The following is a 24,261-nucleotide window of genomic DNA, read 5'->3' as shown; positions in this document are numbered from 1 at the left end:
CCTCAAGGATTCAGATTACGGCCTTGTTTAGTTCACCTTGAAAATCAAAAAGTTTTCAAAATTTCCCGTCACATCGAATCTTGTGGCACATGCATAAAACATTAAATATAGACGAAAACAAAAACTAATTACACAGTTTAGCTGTAAATCACAAGACGAATCTTTTGATCCTAGGATACTTTTCACTTTTCGAAACTAAACAAGGCCTACTTTGAACGGTCTTCTTACCGTTTTTGCATACACATTAAGAGGGTGTTTGGAACTGCTCCACGAACTCTGCTCTATAAACTCCGTCGTGGAGCAGCTCCACAAAAAACTGGAGTTGGTGGAGTACCTCTTTAGGTGCTCTCACAACTCCACCTTTTATTATCGAACCAAGTGCATAGAGCTGAAACCGTTTGACAAAAAAACGTATAGCGGAGCTGAAAAACGTGGAGCAGAGCAGTCCCAAACATCCCCTAAGGTGTGTGTGTCCAGGTAAAGAGGGCGAAAAATAAAAGTTGAGAAGAGGCACTGTGATCTCGTAGGATCTTTTGGATATGAGCTGCTATATTTGAGGGTGCAATCGATCGGGTCTCAGATTGTTTCAGTTTCCAAAAAGAACTCTTGGAAGTTTCGCTCTAAACCATTATAAACCCTCGGATCGGAATTCGGCGCTCAAGATGAAGAGAAAACTCACGCCGATCCTTTTTATCTATGTCACGGCGTGAGTTTTCCCTTCATCTCAAGCGCCGAATTCCGATCCGAGGGTTCAGAATGGTTTAGGCCTTGTTTAGTTCCCAGAAAATTTTGCAAAATTTTTCACATTCCCCATCACATCAAATCTTTAGACGCATGCATGGAGTATTAAATATAGACGAAAATAAAAACTAATTACACAGTTTGGTCGAAATTGACGAGACGAATCTTTTGAGTCTAATTAGTCTATGATTAGACAATATTTGTCAAATACAAACGAAAGTGCTACCGTGTCGATTTTGCAAAAAAAATTTGGAACTAAATAAGGCCTTAGAGCGAAACTTCCCAGAGTTTTTTTTTGGAAACTGAAACTTCCAAGAGTTGATTGCTTGTTCCAGCAGTGGCAGGCAGCCGGGAGGAGCGCAGCGCGGATTGGCCACAGCCACAGGCACAGGCCTGGCAGAGCAGAGCTGCTGCCGGTGCCGCTGTCGTGGAGTGCCCGTGGGGGGAGGCGGCGGTTGGCATAAAGGCAGTCAGCGCGGCAGCACCTGGCCTGAGGTACCAAACGCCACACGCGCAAATGATGGAGGCATCAAACGCGAGCCTTTTCCGGCTTTGGCGGCGGCGGCAACACGAACAAGGGCGTGGCGAGTGGCGACAGCGTGTGCATCATGTCTCCAGTCCGAAGCCCAGTGGCGGACCCAAGAATTAGGACCAAGGTATACCCATGGTAAAAAAAATTTTGGATGAACGACACAAAATGTTTAGGGCCTTGTTCAATTGACGAAAAATTTTGGTTTTGGCTACTGTAGCACTTTCGTTTGTTTGTGACAAATATTGTCCAATCATGGACTAACTAGACTCAAAAGATTCAGCTCGCGAATTACAGGTAAACTGTGTAATCAGTATTTGGTTTTGTCTATATTTAATACTCCATGCATGTGCCACAAGATTCGATGTGATGGGGAATCTTGAAATTTTTTGAAAACTAAACAAGGCCTAGATCTACTTAGATAAAAGATACATGTAGTTCAAATGTATTGCATATCTATAAAATTTATTTTGCAATTGAAAATGACATTTAATAGAACCAACAAAGGAAAAAGGAAAGGGATTTGAGTTTTATTACCTCTGAGTCCAAGCAAAGGGGGCGTCATGGCCGGGGAATGGAGCCGCCGAAGCGGCAGCGCAGAGCGTCCGCACAGGCCGCAGCGCCTGCCTGCAGGTCAGTGGCGAATCGCGAGCGGCGACGTGCGGTGAAAGCGGCGGCGAGCGGTCGAGAGTCGCGGAAGCGCCTGCCTGTGCGTCAGTGCGCGGCTGCCCTACCCCTACGAAATAGGCCTGATGGTTTTGGGATTTTGGGGGAGTGGGAAAGTGAGTGGGAAGGTTAGATGAGTCATGGACCGTCTGGATTCGCGTGGCTTATGGGGCTGCTTTTGAATTAGAGGTGAATTGCTGAATAAAATGACCCAGAAACACAGAGAAACATAGTTTTAACACCTTATATATATTATACATGTATATATCTCAAATACCTATTAGATTTTTTTTCAAAAATGTAGGGTATGCCCGGAAATACCCGGGCACAACTGTAGGTCCGTCCATGCCGAAGCCTCAGGAGGAGTGCACGGGCCACGGGCCAAGCCAAGACTGCTTCGAGTTGTCTTTCAGAAAATTTTTTTCCCAATATACTCCCTCTATCAATAAATTTTGGAGAGTCAAACCATCTAAAATTATAGAAACAATTACAAAGTTTTGTGACATCAGATAGATATAATATGAAAATATAATTAATGAAAAATCTAAAGATATTTAGTTGATATCATAAATGTTATTATCCTACTATATAAATTTGGTTCAAACTTGAGATGTTTCGACTCTCCAAAATTCTTAGAATAACTTATAATTTGGGATGGAGGAAGTATAAAACATTTACAGATCATTCTACTAAAGAGAAGAGTTTAAACAAACATACAACGTGCTTCTAACAAGCATCGAGCACCAAAATAGATCGACCTAACATAGCCAAAGTTGAACCATCCTAACAAATATCTCATGTTTTTTATGAGTTGTCTACAGAATTAAGCCAGGGGCAAGTAGAAGGGAGCGTGTCTTCTTCTCTGTCAATAAAACTGGCTGTCACCGTCGGCGCAATCCGAATCTTCCTCTCCTCTTGTCATCTTCCAGGTCCAGGTCCCTAACAGAGAGCTTCAACATGTTTGTCACGTATATTTTCAACACGACCATGCAATTGTTTGTTTCTCATCTCCAAGCTAGTTTGAGCAAGAGATAGCGTTGCATGCTCTTTTATTCTCATCTCCAAGCTAGAAGTGTCTGCTTCTCTGCATATATTGCATTTATGTAGTGAATTTTCATTCTAATTTTACTTAATTAGCTCAAGGTGTCCATCTAGAGTTTGCTAGCAGACAGTGTGAATCATCATTATTTAACCTTCTAGCTTTTGCCAGGTCATTTTTTTATTTGTTGTCTGCACATCTACAGTGGTTGTGATAAAGAACGAAATGAGTATGCTGACAATTGCTCAACATATATTCTTTTACAACTAAACCTGGAGATGCCACTTACCTAAACCTGTCGATTATGTAGGGTCTTCTACTTACAAAATCAAAGTTATTGTTTCTTGTAACTATCTATACTATCCCACTGAGGCAGATTAGCTGCTTATTTACTTGCAAATTATGCCTTTGTCCTAATCTTGCCTAGCATTGCGGTGGTGGGACCCATACTATATGCTTTGGAAAATATATATGCAACCAAATTCTTTTAATTTATTGTCTTGTCTATGACAAGTAGTTTCCTAATGGCAAACTTCCGCTTCTTACCATTTCCTTTCTAGCATGATATTTTGTTTGTTCAATAGGTGGCAAAGCATTTCATGTTTCTTTGGAGTGCACACTTCAAAGTTCAGTCACACCCTAAATTATGATCAAGTGAAGCTATTCCATTTTAAGTTAGCACTCTCTCTGCATCTATACTAATTTTCTACATTCATCGTACTCGCAGATTCATTAGCATTTGTGCTATTTGACATACTATTTAATTTTGCCATGACAAATTTTGTAGGTTAGCAATCGTTTACATGCACAATGATCCAAATTTTTTGATGTCACGTTTCAATGAAAACTTGGGAATATGGGAATTAGAGCGGTACTTCTCCCACTTGTCTGCATCACTAGATTCACCATTAAGAAAGGGTGACAACCTTAACTTGCTATTCTGTGTTGTCTCTGCATGACAAATTCTTAAGAAGCACCATGGTCCCAACAGCACTAGGAACTGATCCCTAATGCAGTTTACATGGGTCTATGTGTGAATCAGAGAGCCATTAGTTCATCTTTTGCATACCAAGACTGAAGGTAAGAAGCTAGAACCAATAGTAACACTAGGAGTAGTAGTACTTGATTTGTCACTGCAATATAAGCCTTATATTAATATCTAGAACTGTGATCCAAGATAGGTGTCTTCTTTCCAACAATTCAGCAAGGTGCATATGCATACCATACAGTGCATGTCTAGATTTTTTATTCTGTCGAGGTAATTTTGGCTTCCTCTTGTCTTGCCCTCATGTTTTTAGATGTTCAATTATTAATAGGCTCGGCACCGGGAAGAGTACGAGAACGAGCTGTTATTATTTATTGTACTTTAGGGGTCAGGTAATACACGCAAGTAGCTGTTGGTGGCGCCTACCATCTTTACTTGTGTTTATTTGCTAGATTTCATACTTCTTTTCTTCCCATTTAAAAATTTTGATTCATGGATGTTTATCCAGTCATTTAAGAAAGCACAAATCACTATCTGAGTTTGTAGGAATTTTTTATGCATGGTTTACTCTATTATTAATTATGAAGTTTTTTTAATGTTTTCTTCTATTTCGCTTCTTTTTACAGGTGATGTAGCAATTAGAGGCCATTAGAGAGGCGAGAAAAGCGAGGAATATATTAGTTTTCTTTTTATTTTTTTTATAAAAAAGTATTGTATGTGATTTAGTGGAACAATAACTCAGACGGAGGCATAAAACTATGTCTATTCAAACCGTAAAGTGTGTTACAGTCTTCTTTGATGATTCATTGAAATAAAGGTTTATGATTTGAAATACGATTATATGATTCATTACATATTTCAATATGGAATCTACCTTTCAAATGCAAAAATAAGAAACAATATACGTTCAAGCCTTAGGCTTTGTTTAGTTCCGAAATTTTTTGGAAAATCGACAGTGTAGCACTTTCGTTTGTATTTGAAAATATTATCTAATTATAAACTAACTAGGTTCAAAAGATTCGTCTCGTCAATTCCGACCAAACTGTACAATTAGTTTTTATTTTCGTCTATATTTAATACTTCATGCATGCGTCTAAAGATTCGATGTGACGGGGAATGTGAAACATTTTGCAAAATTTTCTGGGAACCTTAGTTCTTGGACGTTCACCAGGGCCTTGTTTAGTTCACCCCGAAAACCAAAAACTTTTCAAGATTTCTCGTCATATCAAATTTTAGAGTACATGCATGAAGCATTAGATATAAACGAAAATAAAAACTAATTGCACAGTTTGCCTGTAAATCACGAGATAAATCTTTTGAGCCTAGTTGGTCCATAATTGGATAATATTTGTCAAATAAAAACGAAAATACTACAGTGCCGAAATCCAAAATTTTTTCGGAACTAAACAAAGCCCAGGCTGCCTTGTTTACTTCCACTTCAAAACCTAAAATTTTTAAAGATTTTCCGTCACATCGAATCTTTAGATACATGCATGAAGTATTAAATATAGACGAAAATAAAAACTAATTGCACAGTTTGGTCGAAATTTACGAGATGAATCTTTTAAGTCTAGTTAGTCCATGGTTAGACAATAATTACCACAAACAAATAAAAGTGCTACAGTGTCACAAAATATTTTCCCTTCGAAAACTAAACACAGACCAAAATTGGCCACAAGAAAAAAAAGGAAATAAAATCAGCCGCAAGAGCCGACCACGTGACGTAGAAAATAAAAAAAATTATCTGCAACAAAAAGGAAATAAAACAGCTATAACCAAAATGGAAAAAAAAAACATCTACAAGAGCCGACCACACGTGACTTTTATTTGGGCAGGAAATAAAACATCGGGCATTCGGGCCGTGTCTGGTTCACCCTGAAAACCAAAAAGTTTTCAAGATTCCCCGTCACATCGAATCTTGTGGCACATACAAAAACTAATTATACAGTTTAGCTGTAAATCACGAGACGAATCTTTTGATCCTAGTTAGTCCATAATTGGACTCACAAACAAACGAAAGTGCTACAGTACCGAAAAGTTTTCACTTTTCGAAACTAAACAAGGCCTCGGCAGGTTTGAACATCGGGCTTCAACACGGGGAAGTCGGGCACGCGCGGGGGTCTCGGCCTCTCGGTTACCGAATATATTTAATACCCTGGGTACCAATTAGACTCAAATCCAGATCTGCAGCAACCAAAGAGGTGGAATCTCGCCGCCGCCATGGCGACAATGGCATCGGCTCTCCTGCGGGCTGCCCGTGCCCGTGACGCATCTCGCTCAGCTGCAGTAGCCGCAACTCGCGCTGCTGAGATGGCATCCCGCTCAGCGCGCGCGGGCGCCGCTGCGGCAGCCGCAACTCGCGCCGCTGCGATGGCGTCCCGTTCAGCGCGTGCGGCCGGCGTAGCCGCAGCCGCCGCGCGCGCCGCCGCCGCCCGCTGCCGCGGGGACTCAGGCGTCATACTTCGCATCAAGAGCTGCCCAAGTTGCCCAGGTCTCGAGAACGGATCCACGAAGCCACGTGACGATGCTCTCTCCTACACCTCTCCCTGCGCCGATTATTACGCGAAGTTGTCAGATGCTGGTATCATCCCGATGGACAAGGACCTGGAGTCGGATGAAGCTGTATGGGCCTTATCCGAGCGCTGGTCGCGTAGCACTTTCGTTTGTTTGTGATAAATATTGTCCAATCATGGACTAACTAGGCTTAAAAGATTCATCTCATCAATTCCAACCAAACTATACAATTAGTTTTTATTTTCGTCTATATTTAATACTCCATGCATACGTCTAAAGATTCGATGTGACGGGGAATCTGAAAAATTTTGCAAAATTTTCTGAGAACTAAACAAGCCTTACAAGAAGAAACGCGACCATGCTGAGATGACACGCCGGTTCAAATTATTCAAGCATTATGCACAGCATGCGCACAACTGGAACACCTGTGTTCCTGAAGATCCAAAGATAGCAGCCATTTACCTTCGCAAAAGAAGGCATGTCGATTTACTTCTTGCAAGAGGAGAAGACACCTCACATATCCATGACCAGTATATGCCGTTGGAGTTATATCGTAGCGCTGATGGGAGTGAACCGTTTCTTAGTAAATACTCCCTCCGTTCCAAATTGTAAGTCATTCCAAAAATCTTGGAGAGTCAAACTTTTCTAAGTTTGACCAAATTTATATTATAAAATAATTATTATTATGGTACTAACTAAGTATTATTAGATTCTTTCTTAATTATATTTTTATAGTATACTCACTTTACGTTACAAATCTTAGTATTTTTCTCTATAATTTTGGTCAAACGTGAAAATACTTTGACTCTCCAAGATTCTTGGAATGACTTACAATTTGGGACGAAGAGATATGATAAGGACTTGTTGAAGCAAATCGAAGAGAGGGAACAGGCAGGGATTTCTACAGTAGAGTTATTTGGTTATGGTAATCCCAGATCTTGAATAAGATGATCTGAACAGTTATGCTTCCATGTGTGTGCAAAGTTATTCTGTAACATCACTCGAATGTATTGTGTTATGCTTTGCTAAGTACATGGAAGCATAACTGGTTATACTTCCATGCGTGCTAAGTTTTTTTTTCTTTTTCTTTTTTAATAAAAACGATGATGTGTGCTAAGTTATTATGTTCTCCCTCCATCCCAAATTGTAAGTCATTCCAAGAATCTTTTTTTAAATTTGATCAAATTTGATCAAATTTATATTATAAAATAATAATTATTATGGTACTAACTAAGTATCATTAGATTCTTTCTTAATTATATTTTCATAGTATACTCACTTTACGTTACAAATCTTAGTATTTTTCTCTATAATTTTGGTCAAACGTGAAAATGCTTTGACTCTCCAAAATTCTTGGAATGACTTACAATTTGGGATGGAGGGAGTAACATCTTTTTTAAGAAGTCTTCATGTTTTCCATATATATGCTCCAGCTCCCGGTCGACGCAAAGAGCGACCTCAATGGCCCACGACAACATGCTCCCTTCGCCGAGCCCCACTATGGCGGCAACCGGCAACCCTGCTTGGCCTGCAACCGGTGGCTCCTCCACGACTCCACTTATATTGACACTAGAACAAAAAGAATAAAATGTGAGGGGTTGTTGCAAACCAGTATGGACTATTGAATCGAATTTGTACACTCAAGATGGAGGAAAATTCACATCTTGACTTACGGTAGGAACGTCATTAAATCAATGGTTTGTAAACTCTCAATTTTAGGAGGGGCTCTTGAGCATCTCCAAGAGACTAGGTAAAATTATATTCTAAACTATAAGATTTAGCCATTGTGTAAAATAAAAAACTCACTCAAAACATAGAGTTCAACAACAGTTTTGGTATAGGATAGCTAGTGAGGATGACATGCTATATATGACAAACGAAAGTTTAGGAATAGCAAACTTGCTATTTTAGCAAACCAGATAGCACACCTGTTGGACTTTAATTTTTGCTTTGAAAATGTAAAAGTAGCATAGATAACATGTATAGCATATCTGTTGGAGTTGCTCTAAGGGACACCACAACAGTTATGCTGCCTGCGTACAATTTTCTTGAGTTTTAGAGCCAAGCTCCGGTCTTTTAATTTCACAAATGGCATACCATACGAACCAGAACAATCCCCTAATAAGAAAGATTACACCAGGCGGCCAGGCCAAACTGATTATTTGTATTTGGTGCCAAAAATGCGATAAGGCATGTTCCACTTATTCATATTTTTTTTTTGAGATGAGACTCATTTATTCATATCTCGAGATATGCCAAAGATTAACTCGACACATATATGAGCAAACCAAACACGCCCAATTTCAAGTCTCAACTGAATTAAGGCCTTAATGGAAAAATACTGACTCAGCCGGAAATGGGAGATAAAGTTCAATCAAAGGCCAGCCCAGCGGCCCACACAATGAAGCCCAACAATTTTTACAAGTACTATCCAAAGCCAGCCCAAAGTCATCATCAGCCTGAAAGGCCTCTAACTCATCTAACCTAGATCGGACGGCTACAATCCGTCTTCCCAAGATCCATCGGCTCACCCACATCCCATTCCTCTCTATATACGTCTGCGGCATCAACAAAACCCCTCTTCCTCAGCCGCACACCCCGCTTCGCCGCCCCGCCGCCGCTGCCGTCCCCGCCCGCAGCCAAAATGGTAAGATGTCCTCGCGATGTCTTCCCGCATCGATGGTTTTTGCTGCCTTTTTCGTTGGCGTTGTTGGCTAATTTTTGCGCACGTTGTTGATGTCGTGGTTCTGCAGCCGTTCAAGAGGTTCGTGGAGATCGGGCGGGTGGCTCTTGTGAACTACGGCAAGGAGTATGGCCGCCTTGTCGTCATCGTCGACGTCGTCGACCAGAACAGGGTGAGTCGGATCACTTCTCTCGTGTGCTCTCCATTGGTTTGCTTGGGCTGCTCTCCATTGGTTTGCTTGGGCTGCTCTCCATTGGTTTGCTTGGGATGAGGTGTGGATACATGCCAGGTGTTCGATGGTGCTGTGGTTTTATGAACTTTGCGTTAGGTTGTTGATCACTACTGTTCCAGTTATCTTGCGTAGCCGCTTTTATCTGTGTAGTAGAAGTCCAGTAGCAACATCACTTATACCACAGTTGGTACAGTAAACTCTGGTCACTAGTTGATGCTAATAATAGTCTCTTATGAAAATGGTTGATCCACCTTTTACCAGTTAATTCAATTCTGAATGTTTAGACAGCGAATTTCTTGCAAAATGCCCTTGCTTCACAAATGGAAAACCTTTATTAGCCCCTTGCAATTGGTTTATGCTGAAATTAATTGCAATTGTCTAATTTTCAAATATTTGCATAATCTCTTAAATCTGAAGACACATTGAAGACCGCCCAAAGCATATATCATTGTATATATCTGCTCTGAGATTTTTGTCAGTTGACCTACAGCAATTTTTGTCTGCAATGTTGGTTTACAAAGTTTTTTGTGGCACTTCCATATTCTCTATATGATACAACGATGCAGCTAGTAGGTTTCTAACTTGTTGACATCAACGTGATTTGCCATGTTCTTTTCCCCTGTTAGAAATGACATACCAACATGCTTGCATTAAGCAAGATTGAATTTTGATTGACAAATATTGATTAGTCATTTCCCTGTAAATGGATCAAATCCTGTTTCTGCAAGTCTATTGCTTTACTGTGATTACAAATATAGTCCATTCATTAAGTCGTTATGTGAAATATGGGAAGTTGATATGTACCTTCAGTGTCCAAACATTTTTCTACTAGTTTAAAGTTTATATTTTGTTTGCCATGACTATTCTGTATTAGTTTCCTGATAATCTCTAGTTAGGTAACTTGGAGAGGCTTGCCTAGCCAGCTGAACCCTTCATGGTCAGAGTTGCAGGCACTTATTATTGTTTATAGACATTGCTGTGATTGAACTAAGCACTTGTAACTTGTTGCTTTGAAATGAAATTTGGCTTTGCCGTTGTGGATAAAAAATAACAATTGTTTATTATTTCTTGGTAATCATGTCAATGAGATCTTGTTGGCCAATCAGCCCACTACATACAAAACTGAAATTACTTACCAATGGCTATTTGTTCGATGATAATCATCATTATTTTGTTTTCTGATGATGATTGAAGTTTTAAGTGTCTTTTCTGTCTGGTATTAGGCTCTTGTGGATGCCCCTGACATGGTCCGTTGCCAAATGAACTTCAAGCGGCTTTCCCTGACTGATATCAAGATTGACATTAAACGTGTCCCAAAGAAGACTACATTGATTAAGGCAATGGAGGAAGCTGGTGATTAACTGTCCCTGGACTCATTCTTTAGAATCTACCTGATGTCTATAGACCACTGATCATATCCTGATTGCAGATGTGAAAACCAAGTGGGAGAATAGCTCATGGGGCAAGAAGCTGATTGTGCAGAAGAGGAGAGCATCGCTCAATGACTTTGACAGGTTCAAGATCATGTTGGCGAAGATCAAGGTTTGACACATTCTATGAGCAGTTTTAATGTATCTATTCTGCTTATTCCCTAATATACTGTTATGGTTGTCATTTGAACAGAGGGGTGGTGCCATCAGGCAAGAGCTTGCTAAGCTTAAAAAGGTGGCTGCTGCTGCTTAGATTGCTTTGGTGGTTTTGATTTTGATCCTTTATGCTTCGATGTCTTGAAAAATGTAATGCACGAATTACTTCCAGTTAGCTTGTCAAGATGTCAGTTTTGAACTGCCTTGTTTAGATATTGTCTAAAATGCTATTCTGAATCTGAGATAGTGTTATATTCTGGTATCTATCAAGTGTTGCATCCTTGTTCCATTCAATGTTGTTGCTGGCTGGCTTTCAGTTTCATGTGACCAATATTTGCCGTTTAGAATTTGAATGCCCTCTGAAGGGGATGAGTGTAAATGAAAATAGACCTAAAAACAGGTATCTGCCACCTAAAACATAAGCGATTTATTGAGGTGGATGGACTGACTGTCTTTGTAAATGACTATTAACAATGACGATTAGTTAGGTTGTCTTTGTTGTAAATGTCAATTAACAATGACTTGGTTAGAGGTGGATAGATGAAAATAAAAACTAATTATATAGTTTGGTTGGAATTTACGAGATGAATCTTTTGAGTCTAGTTAGTCCATGGTTGGACAATAATTACCATAAATAAACGAAAGTGTTACCGTATCGCGAATTTTTTTCTTTTAGGAACTCAACAAGGCCTAAAATTAACATACGTCTCTGAAAATTCTCTCTTGTATCCTACAGGTGGATTTGTGTGGAAATTGAACTAAATTTGTTTGTTTGGCTGATACTGTTGGCTGATTTGATTCGGCTGATAAGCTCACAACAAGATCTTATATGATAAATAATTTGAACAATCGTGTGCGTGCATTGAGACTAAACAATCGTAGTGCATTGCTCACAACAAGATCTTATATGATAAATAATTTGAACAATCGTGTGCGTGCATTGAGACTAAACAATCGTAGTGCATTGAGACTACGAGATACATGTTCCCCTATGTCCCATACCACTTACCACGAAACAGCTAGTGTCATCCATTAATCACAGCTAGAGACCTTAGCAGTTGCTATTATTACTTATCACGAAACAAATTTGTTTGGTTGGTGGCTACTCTCTCCGTCCTAAATTCTAAGTCATTTTAAGAATTTTAAAGAGTAAAATTATTTTAAGTTTAACTAAATTTATATGATAAGATAATAACATTTATGATGTCAACTCATTATCTGTCGAATCACAACTTATCTACCGAATCTGACAGCTATTCAATAGTATTTTTTTTCACAACAAATTAAGGACAAACGAACAAGCTCTTCTTTGAAATAAAAGATGCCTTAAATAAGGGCTAGTTCGTGAAAAGAAAATTTTTGGATATGTGAACAAGGTCTAAGGCCGTGTTTACTTCCGGAGCGAAAAAATTTCGCGGCACTGTAGCACTTTCGTTTGTTTGTGAAAATTATTGTCCAATCATGGACTAATTAGGCTCAAAAGGTTCGTCTCGTAAATTTCGACCAAACTGTATAATTAGTTTTTATTTTAATCTATATTTAATACTCCATGCATGCGTCTAAAGATTCGATGTGACGGGGAATCTTGAAAAATTTTGTGTTTTTGGGTGGAAGTAAACAAGGCCAAAGTTCTTGAATAAGAGAACCTTGAAAATTTTTTGAAGGTAAACAAGGCTTTAGTTCTTGAATCATTTTGCAAAATGGTCAAGATTCCGCGTCACATCGAATCTTGCGGCACATGTACAAAGCATTAAATATAAATAAAAAAATAATTAATTGCACAGTTCGTCTGTAATTTGTGAGACGAACCTTTTGAGCTTAGTTAGTTCATAGTTAGACAACAATTGTCAAATACAAACGAAACTGCTACAATAACAATTTTTTTTTAAAATTTCACCAACTAAGGCCTTGTTTAGATTACCCAAAATCCAAAAAACTTTTAGGATTTCCGTCATATTGAATCTTACGGCACATATATATAAAACATTAAATATAGATAAAAAAATAACTAAATACATAGTTTATCTATAATTTGTGAGTCGATTTTTTTAAATCTAATTAATTTATAATTAAATAATATTTATTAAATATAAATGAAAATGTTATGTATCAACTTGTTTACTTCCACCCAAAATCCCAAAACTTTTCAAGATTTCCCGTCACATCGAATCTTTAGGCGCATGCATGAAGTATTAAATATAGACGAAAATAAAAACTAATTGCACAGTTTGGTCGAAATTTACGAGATGAAGCTTTAAATCTAGTTAGGCCTGGTTGGACAATAATTACCATAAACAAACGAAAGTACTACAAGTGTCGCGAAATCTTTTCGTCCACGACCTACTCCCCCGTCTGGCCCCTCCCCACACTCCCCAAGGCACCAGCTGTAGGCTGTGGCAGCTAGGGATGAAAACGGATCAGATACGGACGAATATCACTGATATCATATTTGTTTTCATATTTTTAGTCAGATTCGGATACGAATACGGATAATGTCAATCATGTCGGATAAGATATGATTGGATGTCGACATCATAAATATACGATTTAAGTATTCGGATACGGATGCGGTATCGGATGTTAAATATTCAGACTCGGATACGAACACATCTGAACCTCTCTAAACGAATTCGGTTTCAAATACGGTCGAAAAATATCTGTACCGTTTTCATCAGCAGTGGCAGCCACCACCTTCGCAGCCACAGCGAGCCTCTTTCGCCGACTCGCCGTCATGTCCGTTTCCGAGGCCGTCTACACACCATGGCCGCCCCCGCTCTCATGGGCACACCAGATCCGCATGGCCGCCGCCCAGGGCCACTTCCGCGACGCTATCTCCCTCTTCCTCCGGATGCGCGCCTGCGCCGCGCCACGCTCGTCTGTCCCGGCCTCCCTCCCGGCCGCGCTCAAGTCCTGTGCCGCCCTAGGCCTCAGCGCCCTCGGCGCCTCCCTCCACGCGCTGGCCATCCGCTCCGGTGCATTCGCCGACCGCTTCACCGCCAACGCCCTCCTCAACCTCTACTGCAAGCTCCCGTGTTCGTATCTCCACTCCACTGGTGTGACCAGCGTGGGTGGCACCGGATCATCGACCGCATTGGAGAGCGTGCGCAAGGTGTTCGACGAAATGATCGAGAGGGACGTGGTGTCCTGGAACACTCTGGTGCTGGGCTGTGCGGAGGAAGGGAGGCACCATGAAGCGCTGGTCTTGGTCAGGAAGATGTGGAGGGAAGGGTTTAGGCCTGACTCGTTCACCTTATCCAGCGTGCTGCCAATCTTCGCAGAGTGTGCCGATGTCAAGAGAGGATCGGAGGTGCATGGTTTTGCAGTCAGGAATGGGTTTGACAACGATGTATTTGTTGGCAGTAGCCTGATTGATATGTATGCGAATTGCACAAGGACGGATTACTCTGTCAAAGTGTTTGACAACCTCCCGGTACGAGACCCAATTCTGTGGAACTCCGTGCTTGCAGGTTGTGCACAAAATGGTTCAGTTGAGGAGGCTCTTGGAATATTCCGTCGGATGCTGCAGACTGGAGTTAGACCTGTGCCTGTGACTTTCTCGAGCCTCATACCTGTCTGTGGTAATTTGGCATCCTTGCGCTTTGGGAAGCAGCTGCATGCCTATGTGATCCGTGGTGGGTTTGAAGATAATGTGTTTATATCTAGCTCCCTGATTGACATGTACTGCAAATGTGGGGAGATTAGCATTGCTCATCACATCTTTGACAGGATGTGTTCACCAGATGTTGTATCATGGACTGCGATGATCATGGGGTATGCATTGCATGGTCCAGCAAGAGAGGCACTTGTGCTGTTTGAGAGAATGGAACTGGGAAATGCAAAGCCTAATCATATCACCTTTCTTGCGGTTCTGACTGCATGTAGTCATGCTGGATTAGTGGATAAAGGCTGGAAATATTTCAAGAGTATGTCAGATCATTATGGAATTGTTCCTACCCTAGAGCATTGTGCAGCGCTTGCTGATATCCTTGGTCGTGCAGGAGAGTTAGATGAAGCATACAATTTTATATCGAAGATGCAAATAAAACCAACTGCGAGTGTCTGGTCCACATTGTTAAGGGCTTGCAGGGTCCATAAAAATACAATGTTAGCTGAGGAAGTAGCCAAGAAAATTATGGAGCTTGAACCTAGGAGCATTGGATCTCATGTAGTCTTGTCAAATATGTATTCAGCTTCTGGGAGATGGAATGAAGCAGCACACCTACGAAAATCTATGAGAAAAAAGGGTATGAAGAAGGACCCAGCTTGCAGTTGGATTGAAGTGAAGAACAAACTGCATGTCTTTGTAGCTCATGATAGGTCCCACCCTTGGTATGACAGGATTATTGATGCACTGAATGTTTTCTCAGAGCAGATGGCACGCGAAGGGCATGTACCCAATACAGAGGATGTTTTCCAGGATATTGAAGAAGAGCAGAAGGCATATGTGTTATGTGGTCACAGTGAGAAACTTGCTATAGTGTTTGGTATTATAAGCACACCTGCTGGAACAAGAATTCGTGTGATGAAGAATCTCCGAGTCTGTATTGATTGCCACACAGTAACTAAATTTATTTCAAAGTTAGCTGATAGGGAGATTGTTGTGCGTGATGCAAACCGTTTCCACCACTTTAAGGATGGAAATTGTTCCTGTGGGGACTTTTGGTGATTGGGTGATTTGGGATTATCATGTGTTGAAATATAGTGAATTGTCCTCCTTTCCCTTCAGCTTAAGCTTTTGGGTTGACTGGCGGACTAGAGGTCTCGAGTTCGAATCATGGATAGCACAAGTAAATAAAAAATAATTGTTGTGCTCTCTTATTCCACATCTGAGGCATGAGGGGGTGAGGGGGAGTGTTGAGATATAAAGTGAACAGTCTGCCTTCCCTATCAGTTGAAGGTTTGGGTTGAACTGGTTAGTGCTGCAACTCAATAATATGTTTGTGAAAAAAATAAGTTTCTACTGCACGTGGTCTATATTGATTGTCGGCAGTTGATGGAAAGGAGTCTTGCTAATCTAAGTATTTTCTGTAATGACGAGGATATGAGCTATTTGTTTGTTTCTGAAATTTTAGAGGAATCACAGCTACACGAGATTGAAGATTGCCTTTAGTTTAGACAGCCATGTCAATTAGTCTATTTTGAAGAACTGCTGAGAGTGGGACGAAAAAGGAAGTATTTCTAGAACATTAGAGCCATCGAAACACTATATTTCTTTATTCTTTACTCTTTGAATATTATTAGGGTAAACTTACTCTTCTTACTTTCAATAGCTGCTTTATCACTTTACAAAATTCTGCTTGTTGAGTGTGTTGAACTATTTTTGCTCATGAAATTGCAGTTTCATCTGTTTCAGATGCCAGTTCTGCAATCCATCAACCTACTAGCTACAGTATGCTCCATTTCTCACATTATGTTTTCATTGTTGAACCATGGTCACCTAATCCCCACCTTGCATAAAGAATAAAGAAAGGTATGGATGCTCAAAGTGTGTTTAAATAGTTAATCATCCAACCTCAGTGTCCACCTTAACAGTGGTAAACTCTGAATAATAGCTGTTACTTCAATTGCATTGTGTAGCTGTATTGAATGTAGCACCCTGAGTGAGCACCTTGCAGCAATCATTTTCTGAATCAAGATTTCTCATGTGCTGTTATCTCTACTGATCAATCTAATGCATATTCTTACAATCATTTATTTTGGGAGTTAAGTATCTTCCTTTCCTTGTATGTCTGTCCTGTACTGCTGTCATCATAATGCTCAGTTTCTTCTCATGGCTGACCATATGCTCATAACCTTTACTATTCATCCTGTTTTTGAACCTATTCATATCACCATTTAGCCTTAGTTAAAGTAGCTAATAAATGACAAGTTGTTCAGTAAGGTGATTAATCTATTTTTTGTCCGGTATACTAATGTTTTTCATTCAGTTTCAACTACTTCATGTATGCTTTTGCTACCACCTGGATGTTGTGCCTAACTATAACAGTGACATATTTCCTACTTAAGCATGACTGTTGAACTATGTCAGACATCCTTTGTTGAACAAATATATACATGTAGCGGGAAAGGAGCTAGATATAACAAAATTTAAGAAAATGCCAATAATGCCTAGAAGGTCATTTTGTCACTTTTATTGTCTATATTCTAGTTTGTCAACCTTTCTAGTGCTATTTGATTGCGATGACCCCAACAAAAAGAACAACAAAATCAACAGCTAGAAAACTTGTTTTTGTAAGCCACTTATATTGTACCAACATTCTTTTACTTTCATGTGATGTCTAACATCACAAGTGAATTTTGTTTGGTCATGTTTCCTAAAGATTGTTTTGTTTTTGCAGTAGTGGTCTGCTTGTAGCATTTTATGAATCTATAGGTTTGGCATGACAAGTTACAATTTTTGCCCTTCAGGTATCATCCTTATATGAATCACCAGATTCACATTTCCATTAAGAAATTGTTGAATCATTCATGTATGGGGATGGGGCATATCATACATGGCATACCTCGGCCCAAATTTTATTTTGATAACTGGATCTAGATGAGACCATCATATCACGCACCCACATCAATCCCCATTGCCCTGTACAACTGGAGAACTCATGGAAACTTGACATTGGAAATAGTGTGTGATGTTATTTGTTCAAGGGCACTTGGTGCTAGGTTTTCCAAGGTGTGGACTCACACTAGAGTGCAGCTGGTGTGATCTGCAGTTCTGCACTCATCATTGAGCATGAATGGCATGGTTTTGCTAGAAGTTTTTTTCCCCAAGCAAATGCTTGTTTCGTGTCTTGACAAGGTTTTAAATAGCGGTCCTGCTTTGTTCGTTTGGCTGATAAGCCATGGCAGAAAGTATTGTTGACTGATTTCTTGTGAGAGAAAAACAAAGTCTCATGGCTACGATGAAGGATGGACATTCATATTAATTTAACAATCAACAATTCAATAACGATTCAATGGTTCGTCACATCATTTATTAAGTAAGTACAGACAACAAAGAGACATAGATTATAGTTATCTAGTCTAGAGGATCAGTGGTGTTAAAATTATTTCACGGGTAAGCCAAATAGCTTTGTTTAGTGGAGTTAAAGTGCCATTAGTGGCTATAGCGGAACAATTAGAAATATCATAGCCAAAGACCCTATAAAAAAAAGCTATCGGTCTATTTAGAACCATGGTCTTAGAAAGTAGTAACATGATTGTACTCATTTCCCTTTCATGCTTACAGGTACACCAAATGAGCAGCTCGTGGTGGATGCCCATGATTCCAGGCAAGTGCAGCACACTCTGGATTGTGGAGACGACCATTATTTTTCTTCAGCATGGAGCCACCACAGCAATCTACTGGTTCCCAGTTCGTCCTTTTTTTTTCTTTGTCATTCGGTTTTCGGTATACCTTGGTAACATGACGGATAACAGGTATGATCCGCTGTGTAAATCTTGTGACATCAGACTATCAGAGGCAGGTCTGAAAGGCATGCATAGATATTAGAAACTACTGCGGTAATAATCCAGCGATCAAGTGTGTGAATTGCTATCATTCTTCCAGTACGTATGCTGTAGCTGTACTCAGCACGAGCATGTCATGAATGAGTTCATTGATTCCTTCATAAATCTGGGACCGTCCAGCCACATGTGTAGTATGCAAGTACCCAGCGAGCCCATATTGCTTACAGTACAGCCGGGACTACAGCTGGAGCTCGCATTAGTCCAAGATCCAGCTGAACAAGACTGCAGCCGAATGATGCGCCACGGCCTCTTTTTTTTCGCCCTATAAAGTGTGAAATAGAACCCAAGGTTCACCAATTTTTTTAGCTTGATCCCTTGATCATTTTCCTTGACGTTGATGCTCCTTGATGCTAATCAAAATAGTACTAGCACGTACACGTACCAGAAATGAGTGTGGTGGTGGTTTTGCACAGAGAAGCGGATACAGCAAAATGGGTTGAGCTATACGTATGGCAGGAGTGTTCCTTACTGATTTCTACTCACTCGCTACACCGTACACGTATACATACTTTATACTCCTACGCAACGACCGACGAGCGACAAGGACGTGACAACATATACGAAAAGACGGCCAAATCTGTGCAGTGCAGTCAGTCAGGCAGCGTACACGTATACACAGCACGCGGCGGATAACCCGGAAGGAATCCCGAATCGCAAAGCAAAAAAAAAGAAAAAAAAGAAAAGGCACCCCATATTCCCCGTTCCCACCCTCGACTCGTGCTGTCCTATCCGCTCGCCAGTCGCCACCTCTCCGCTCCACTCCATTTCGGCATTTCGCCCTCGACCTCCCACCACCACCTCCTCCGCGCCGCGGCCCCCGTCTTCCTCAGTTCCTCCTCCCGACACCCCTCTTTAACTCGCCCCCGCTTCCAAAAAATGCTCCAGTTAATTTAATCCAGACGAGGAATCGCCTCGCCCCGCCCCGCTCCGCCCCGGATCTCTCGCCCGCGAATCCCCAGGCCCGCCCGCTCGCTCGCCGACAGGACCCCGCCGCGATCGGCTCCGGCGGGAGGTTGACTAGCTCGCACTGCGGCGGGGGGGCGTCGCCGCACGGCCGCAGCTCGGCACGGGGGGGCGCTCGTCGGGTCGGCGGTCGCTTTCTTTCGGGTCGGGCCCTGCTGTCGAGGCCAGCGGTGCCGGGGCAATGCGGTCAGTTCGTGGAGCTGTTTGAGGCGCTTGGGCTGGGGGATCTGAGTGAGGGTGCCAGGTAGCTAGGGGAAGCGAACGAGCTTCTGTCGGTGGGGAGTTGGTGGTGGTTGTAGGCGGTAGGGCGCGCGTTGGGCTGCCGGCAGGGATGGAGCACGTGGTCGGGGGCAAGTTCAAGCTCGGGAAGAAGATCGGGAGCGGATCCTTTGGGGAGCTCTACCTCGGTGCGTCCTCCCCGTGATGATGGGTCCTTGATTTGTGGAGCTCACTTTCCCCTTTTTCTCCGGGTGTGCGTGCTTCGGCGGTGTGTTCGTGCTTCTGACCGTGTTTGTTTGATTTGTGTGCAGCCGTGAACGTGCAGAATGGCGAGGAGGTGGCTGTCAAACTGGTATGCCATGATTCTAGTGCCCACTATCCATGTCTAGGTGAACAGTTCCGTGTTAGGAGTTAACTCTAGTTGGAGTAACTGGAATCTGTAGTTAGCCTAATCGTTGTTACTCACCTTGCAAACATTATTGCATATTAGGAGCTGGGCAATTACAGCACAAGCATTCCTGTACAGAAATGATGTTATCCAGCGTTGTCTACGCCTCTTGCGACAGAATTGTCAACAGTGGGACCATTTGGATCCTGAAATAAGCTTCATCCTTGCGAAATGAATCATTTGTAGCACACAAATTTATTCTGGACAAAGGTTTGCTCATTTGAGTCAATGAGCCTGTAGCACTCCTCTGAAGTGAGGGTATCAATGCTGAACAGCAGCCACTGGAAACTAACCACTTGTTTGTTCTGATTGGATTATTCTTAAAGTTGGGTTTTGCTTCGTTGGAGTTACGTTTTCTCTTTATACACTAAACTAAATTAGTGTGTTAGACTGTTAGATGATGGTGAGTATTGCTCCATGGCTGTAATGTCAACAGTGACATATCAAACCATATTTTTGGCACTGATATGTTCAGTGCATCTTCATAATTGCTAGGTGGTTGATCTTTTGTAGAGGAACCTGATTTGCGGTCATTGATATTGTTTGCCTTAGTTGCTGTTAGGAATTTAGGTCTGCTTGCTCACGTTATTTTGTGTGTGTATAACTTCTTATTAGGAATCGGTCAAATCACGACATCCACAGCTTCACTATGAATCAAAACTATACATGCTTTTGCAGGGTGGAAGTAAGTGCAACCACAGTAGAATTTGGTTAGCCCAATTACACTGGTATTTTACTGATCTGTTTCTCTTCTGCCCTGATTTGTAGCTGGGATTCCACATCTTAAGTGGTTCGGGGTGGAGGGGGAGTACAATGTCATGGTGATTGATCTGCTTGGTCCAAGTCTGGAGGACTTATTTAACTACTGCAGCAGAAAGTTCTCCCTTAAAACAGTACTAATGCTTGCTGATCAGATGGTGAGTCTATCTTATGTTCTACATTATTCTTGTATTTGTTTTGGACCTTTTGAAACCACATAGTGATGTAGTGTCAAAGCATTCTCCACTTTCCATTTCATTGGTCTTTGTAAACAAAAATAACGTGCCTTCTTCATGTGGGATACAGATCAGTAGAGTAGAATATATGCACACGAGGGGGTTTCTACATCGTGATATCAAGCCTGATAATTTCCTCATGGGTTTAGGACGTAAAGCAAACCAGGTCTGTGCTACTTCTGCTAAACCTCATTAAGAGTCAGTTTTCTTATTTGAAGCATTTTGTCTACCTAATTGAGCAATGGTGAATCAAAAGATTTTGAATATGAGAGACTTTAAGAATCCTATTATTTGATGTCTAATGATAACAGTGAAGTTGAATGACGTTTCTTATTATGAGAAATGGTTATTAGCTTGCTGGCAAAGTTACCATCTGAAAACAGTTGTGCACACTCCACAGGTATTTGTCATTGACTATGGCCTTGCGAAAAAGTATCGAGATCTCCAAACTCATAAGCACATACCATACAGGTAAAGGAGAATCTATGCCTATAAAATTATAAAGCTACTTCTAACTTAGCATCCTGAAAGTGGGAGATTGTTCAGGTGTACCATCCCAATTAGATCCTGTAGTTTTGTGTCTGTATTCCTGATCACTATGTTTTTGATGCCATTGGCATTTTGACATAGTTCACGCATACCATAAATCTTTTTTGTGGTGTACTATGCAACAGCTTATGACATGACTGGGTTCTTGGTTCTGAACCTACCTGAAAATTGAAATATTGGATCAGTACCTTTTGTCTTGGGTAAATTTGGTCACTCTTGAGAGGTTAACCTGGTACCTGTCATAATAGGAAGATGTTTTGCACTGGTTTTAACCGTAGTGGTCAAGTTGGTTCATATAAGCAAGCTAGGGTCAGCCAATGATACTCAAACAATGTGTGTAGATAATTAATAATAATAATAATAATTGGAAATATCAAAAGTTCATTGTAAAACGCTGCTCTACTGATTAGCATTAACTTTTCATCTTTGACATGAAAATTCCTGTTGCAAATTTTTTATTGGAGGTTCAATCTTTTTGTTTCTAAGCTTCTAAACAGACCTACTTTACGTGTGTTATCATTTAAAAAGCTAATACAATTTGTCAATTTCTTCGTCGTGCCACAGGGAAAACAAAAATCTCACAGGAACAGCACGATATGCCAGTGTAAATACCCATCTTGGAGTAGGTGAGTTTATTTATGGCTTGTAAATAAAGATATCTGTATCATCAGTATTTAATCATTAAATGAGAGTTTATAGGGCAAAGGGAATAGGGAAGACAAAAATTTTGAACAAATTAAAACTCTTCAAAACCTGTAACACTAACAAATCTGAATGCCTTGATAGATGAATTTGGGTTAACCTTTCTTCATTTCCTTCTAGAGCAAAGCAGAAGAGATGATCTGGAATCTCTTGGTTATGTGCTGATGTATTTCTTAAGAGGAAGGTATGACATAATTTTTCTTCACTAGGATTTCCTATATTCTTGTGCATGGTGCACCATAACATTTTGTTGTCATCTTGGAACCCCCCAGTCTTCCTTGGCAAGGCCTGAAAGCTGGCACAAAGAAGCAAAAGTATGACAGAATCAGTGAAAAGAAAATGCTGACACCAGTTGAGGTACTTGATTTTTTAGATCAAGGGACAGTGCATTGTGAAGTCCCCATGATCCCATCACTTAATGTGCTATTCAAATAACATGTTATGGTATCGATTTTCTGTGATAATAACATGCCAAATTCCTTAACAGGTCCTCTGTAAATCGTATCCATCAGAGTTTACTGCATACTTTCATTACTGTAGATCACTACGATTTGAAGATAAACCGGATTACTCCTATTTGAAGAGACTCTTCCGTGACTTATTTATCCGCGAGGGTATGGTTAAACATTAGAGATGTGTAATTGATGTTCCTTGCACCTTTATTTTTGTTTTTTTATGTGGCTTATTCTGGATACTTGCAGGGTACCAACTAGATTATGTATTTGACTGGACCATTATGAAGTATCCTCAGTTTAGAGATAAAAGCAAACTTCAGGTATGCATGCATGTTATTTATTTACATCCCTTCATTAACCAATGCGATTTTCATTGGGCTGACATTTTGCATTTGTTCTTGGCAACTAGTCTAGTGGCAAGATTAGTGGGTTGGCAGGCCCTTCTGCAGAAAGGACTGATAGAACTGCAGGTCCGTAAATCTTTGAGCTTTTAAATAAGTTGGTGAAATTTACCAAATTTTTGTATCAACAAGTGGCACAACTACATCTCTGACAGATTATTTTCTGCAGCTGAAGCTTTGTTTAGAAGAACTGGATCTGGTTCTGGTCACAATCGAGAACACACCAAGCACAGAAGTCTTCTAGAGTCACTGATGCCATCCAAGGTGGTAAGATGCTTTGCTGTTCTGTACACCAGCTAATCATTCTGCAGTGATTTCAGAAGATCTTACCACTACATATTGCTTTCTGTAGACTGTTGATTCGGATAAAACAAGGCCATCATCATCATCGCGCAACGGAAGCACGTCAAGAAGAGCCGTGCTTTCATCAAGCAAACCAAGCTCTTCTGGAGATCCAAGCGACCCAAACCGCATGGGTCGCCTGGTCCCAAGTAGCAGCAGCCGTCCACCGACTGCCCAAAGGGCACATCCTTCAGGTGGAGCTGAGATGAGATCATCGTCTTTGTCAAAAATCGGAAGGTCTTCACATGATGATGCTATCAGGAACTTTGAGCTCCTCTCACTTGGTGCAGACAGGAGAAAATAAGGAGCTGACGAAATGGGCTAGGGTATGGATTCTGGATGATGACGATGGAGTGCTGGCCTGCTGGGGGTATTATGAGCAGGCAGCTCCAGTATTTGTATGTTGAAAAATATTCTTTTCGAAATAAAAGAGATGATTTAACTTATGAGATTGTTTCCCTCCGGTTTAATACTTCCTCTGTTCTGAAGGGAATACAATTGTAGCATAGTATCAAGTCAAACCATTTTTAATTTGACCAAGTTTATAAAAGAAGTATTATGATACTCCATTTTCCAAATTATAAGTCTCCTTGATTTTTTTAGGACATCAATTTTGCTAGTTATCTACCGACTTACAATTTGGAACATAGAGAGTACCAAATAAGTCTCAGATTCACCATGAGATTATTAATATTGATACTCTTTT

At 40.8% G+C, this 24,261-nt stretch overlaps 4 protein-coding genes across 6 annotated transcripts; all 4 read left to right on the top strand.

The window, feature by feature from the left end:
* On the top strand, positions 5,979-6,692 carry LOC8054274 (antifreeze protein Maxi). The gene has a single exon (XM_002448140.2). It carries the CDS (start codon positions 6,181-6,183, stop codon positions 6,631-6,633), a length of 453 nt encoding a protein of 150 aa, XP_002448185.2. The 5' UTR covers positions 5,979-6,180; the 3' UTR covers positions 6,634-6,692.
* LOC8054273 (60S ribosomal protein L14-1) lies at positions 8,994-11,264 on the top strand. Its single transcript, XM_002448139.2, has 5 exons — positions 8,994-9,121; positions 9,228-9,329; positions 10,613-10,742; positions 10,819-10,931; positions 11,013-11,264. The coding sequence occupies exons 1-5, from the start codon at positions 9,119-9,121 to the stop codon at positions 11,070-11,072; spliced, it is 408 nt and encodes a 135-aa protein (XP_002448184.1). The 5' UTR covers positions 8,994-9,118; the 3' UTR covers positions 11,073-11,264.
* Positions 13,666-18,509, top strand: LOC8054272 (putative pentatricopeptide repeat-containing protein At3g23330). Of its 2 annotated transcripts, none has more exons than XM_021462971.1 (2): positions 13,666-17,383; positions 18,201-18,509. In XM_021462971.1, the coding sequence occupies exon 1, from the start codon at positions 13,707-13,709 to the stop codon at positions 15,639-15,641; it is 1,935 nt and encodes a 644-aa protein (XP_021318646.1). In that variant the 5' UTR covers positions 13,666-13,706; the 3' UTR covers positions 15,642-17,383; positions 18,201-18,509. The 2 variants fall into 2 exon arrangements, with proteins under 2 accessions (XP_021318646.1, XP_021318645.1); XM_021462970.1 differs by having other exon boundaries at positions 13,666-17,952.
* LOC110436292 (casein kinase 1-like) lies at positions 19,209-24,119 on the top strand. Of its 2 annotated transcripts, none has more exons than XM_021462973.1 (14): positions 19,209-19,851; positions 19,975-20,015; positions 20,727-20,796; positions 20,880-21,028; positions 21,177-21,272; positions 21,507-21,577; positions 22,220-22,281; positions 22,478-22,541; positions 22,630-22,714; positions 22,845-22,971; positions 23,059-23,132; positions 23,222-23,282; positions 23,383-23,477; positions 23,566-24,119. In XM_021462973.1, the coding sequence occupies exons 1-14, from the start codon at positions 19,776-19,778 to the stop codon at positions 23,857-23,859; spliced, it is 1,365 nt and encodes a 454-aa protein (XP_021318648.1). In that variant the 5' UTR covers positions 19,209-19,775; the 3' UTR covers positions 23,860-24,119. The 2 variants fall into 2 exon arrangements, with proteins under 2 accessions (XP_021318648.1, XP_021318647.1); XM_021462972.1 differs by having other exon boundaries at positions 23,383-23,480.

Source organism: Sorghum bicolor, chromosome 6 (assembly GCF_000003195.3).
Source record: "Sorghum bicolor cultivar BTx623 chromosome 6, Sorghum_bicolor_NCBIv3, whole genome shotgun sequence".
In the NCBI taxonomy this organism is placed as follows: Eukaryota; Viridiplantae; Streptophyta; class Magnoliopsida; order Poales; family Poaceae; genus Sorghum; species Sorghum bicolor.
The sequence above is the reverse complement of the archived record's forward strand: the minus strand, read 5'-3'. Positions and strand labels throughout refer to the sequence as shown.

Coding starts and splice junctions, on each gene's coding strand:
- LOC8054274 (XM_002448140.2), top strand. CDS start 6,181: ATGGCGACAATGGCATCGGCTCTCCTGCGGGCTGCCCGTGCCCGTGAC.
- LOC8054273 (XM_002448139.2), top strand. Junction 10,743..10,818: donor TAAGGCAATGGAGGAAGCTG/GTGATTAACTGT, acceptor TCCTGATTGCAG/ATGTGAAAACCAAGTGGGAG. Junction 10,932..11,012: donor TCATGTTGGCGAAGATCAAG/GTTTGACACATT, acceptor TCATTTGAACAG/AGGGGTGGTGCCATCAGGCA.
- LOC8054272 (XM_021462971.1), top strand. CDS start 13,707: ATGTCCGTTTCCGAGGCCGTCTACACACCATGGCCGCCCCCGCTCTCA.
- LOC110436292 (XM_021462972.1), top strand. CDS start 19,776: ATGGAGCACGTGGTCGGGGGCAAGTTCAAGCTCGGGAAGAAGATCGGG. Junction 20,016..20,726: donor AGGAGGTGGCTGTCAAACTG/GTATGCCATGAT, acceptor ACTTCTTATTAG/GAATCGGTCAAATCACGACA. Junction 23,481..23,565: donor CACTGATGCCATCCAAGGTG/GTAAGATGCTTT, acceptor TGCTTTCTGTAG/ACTGTTGATTCGGATAAAAC.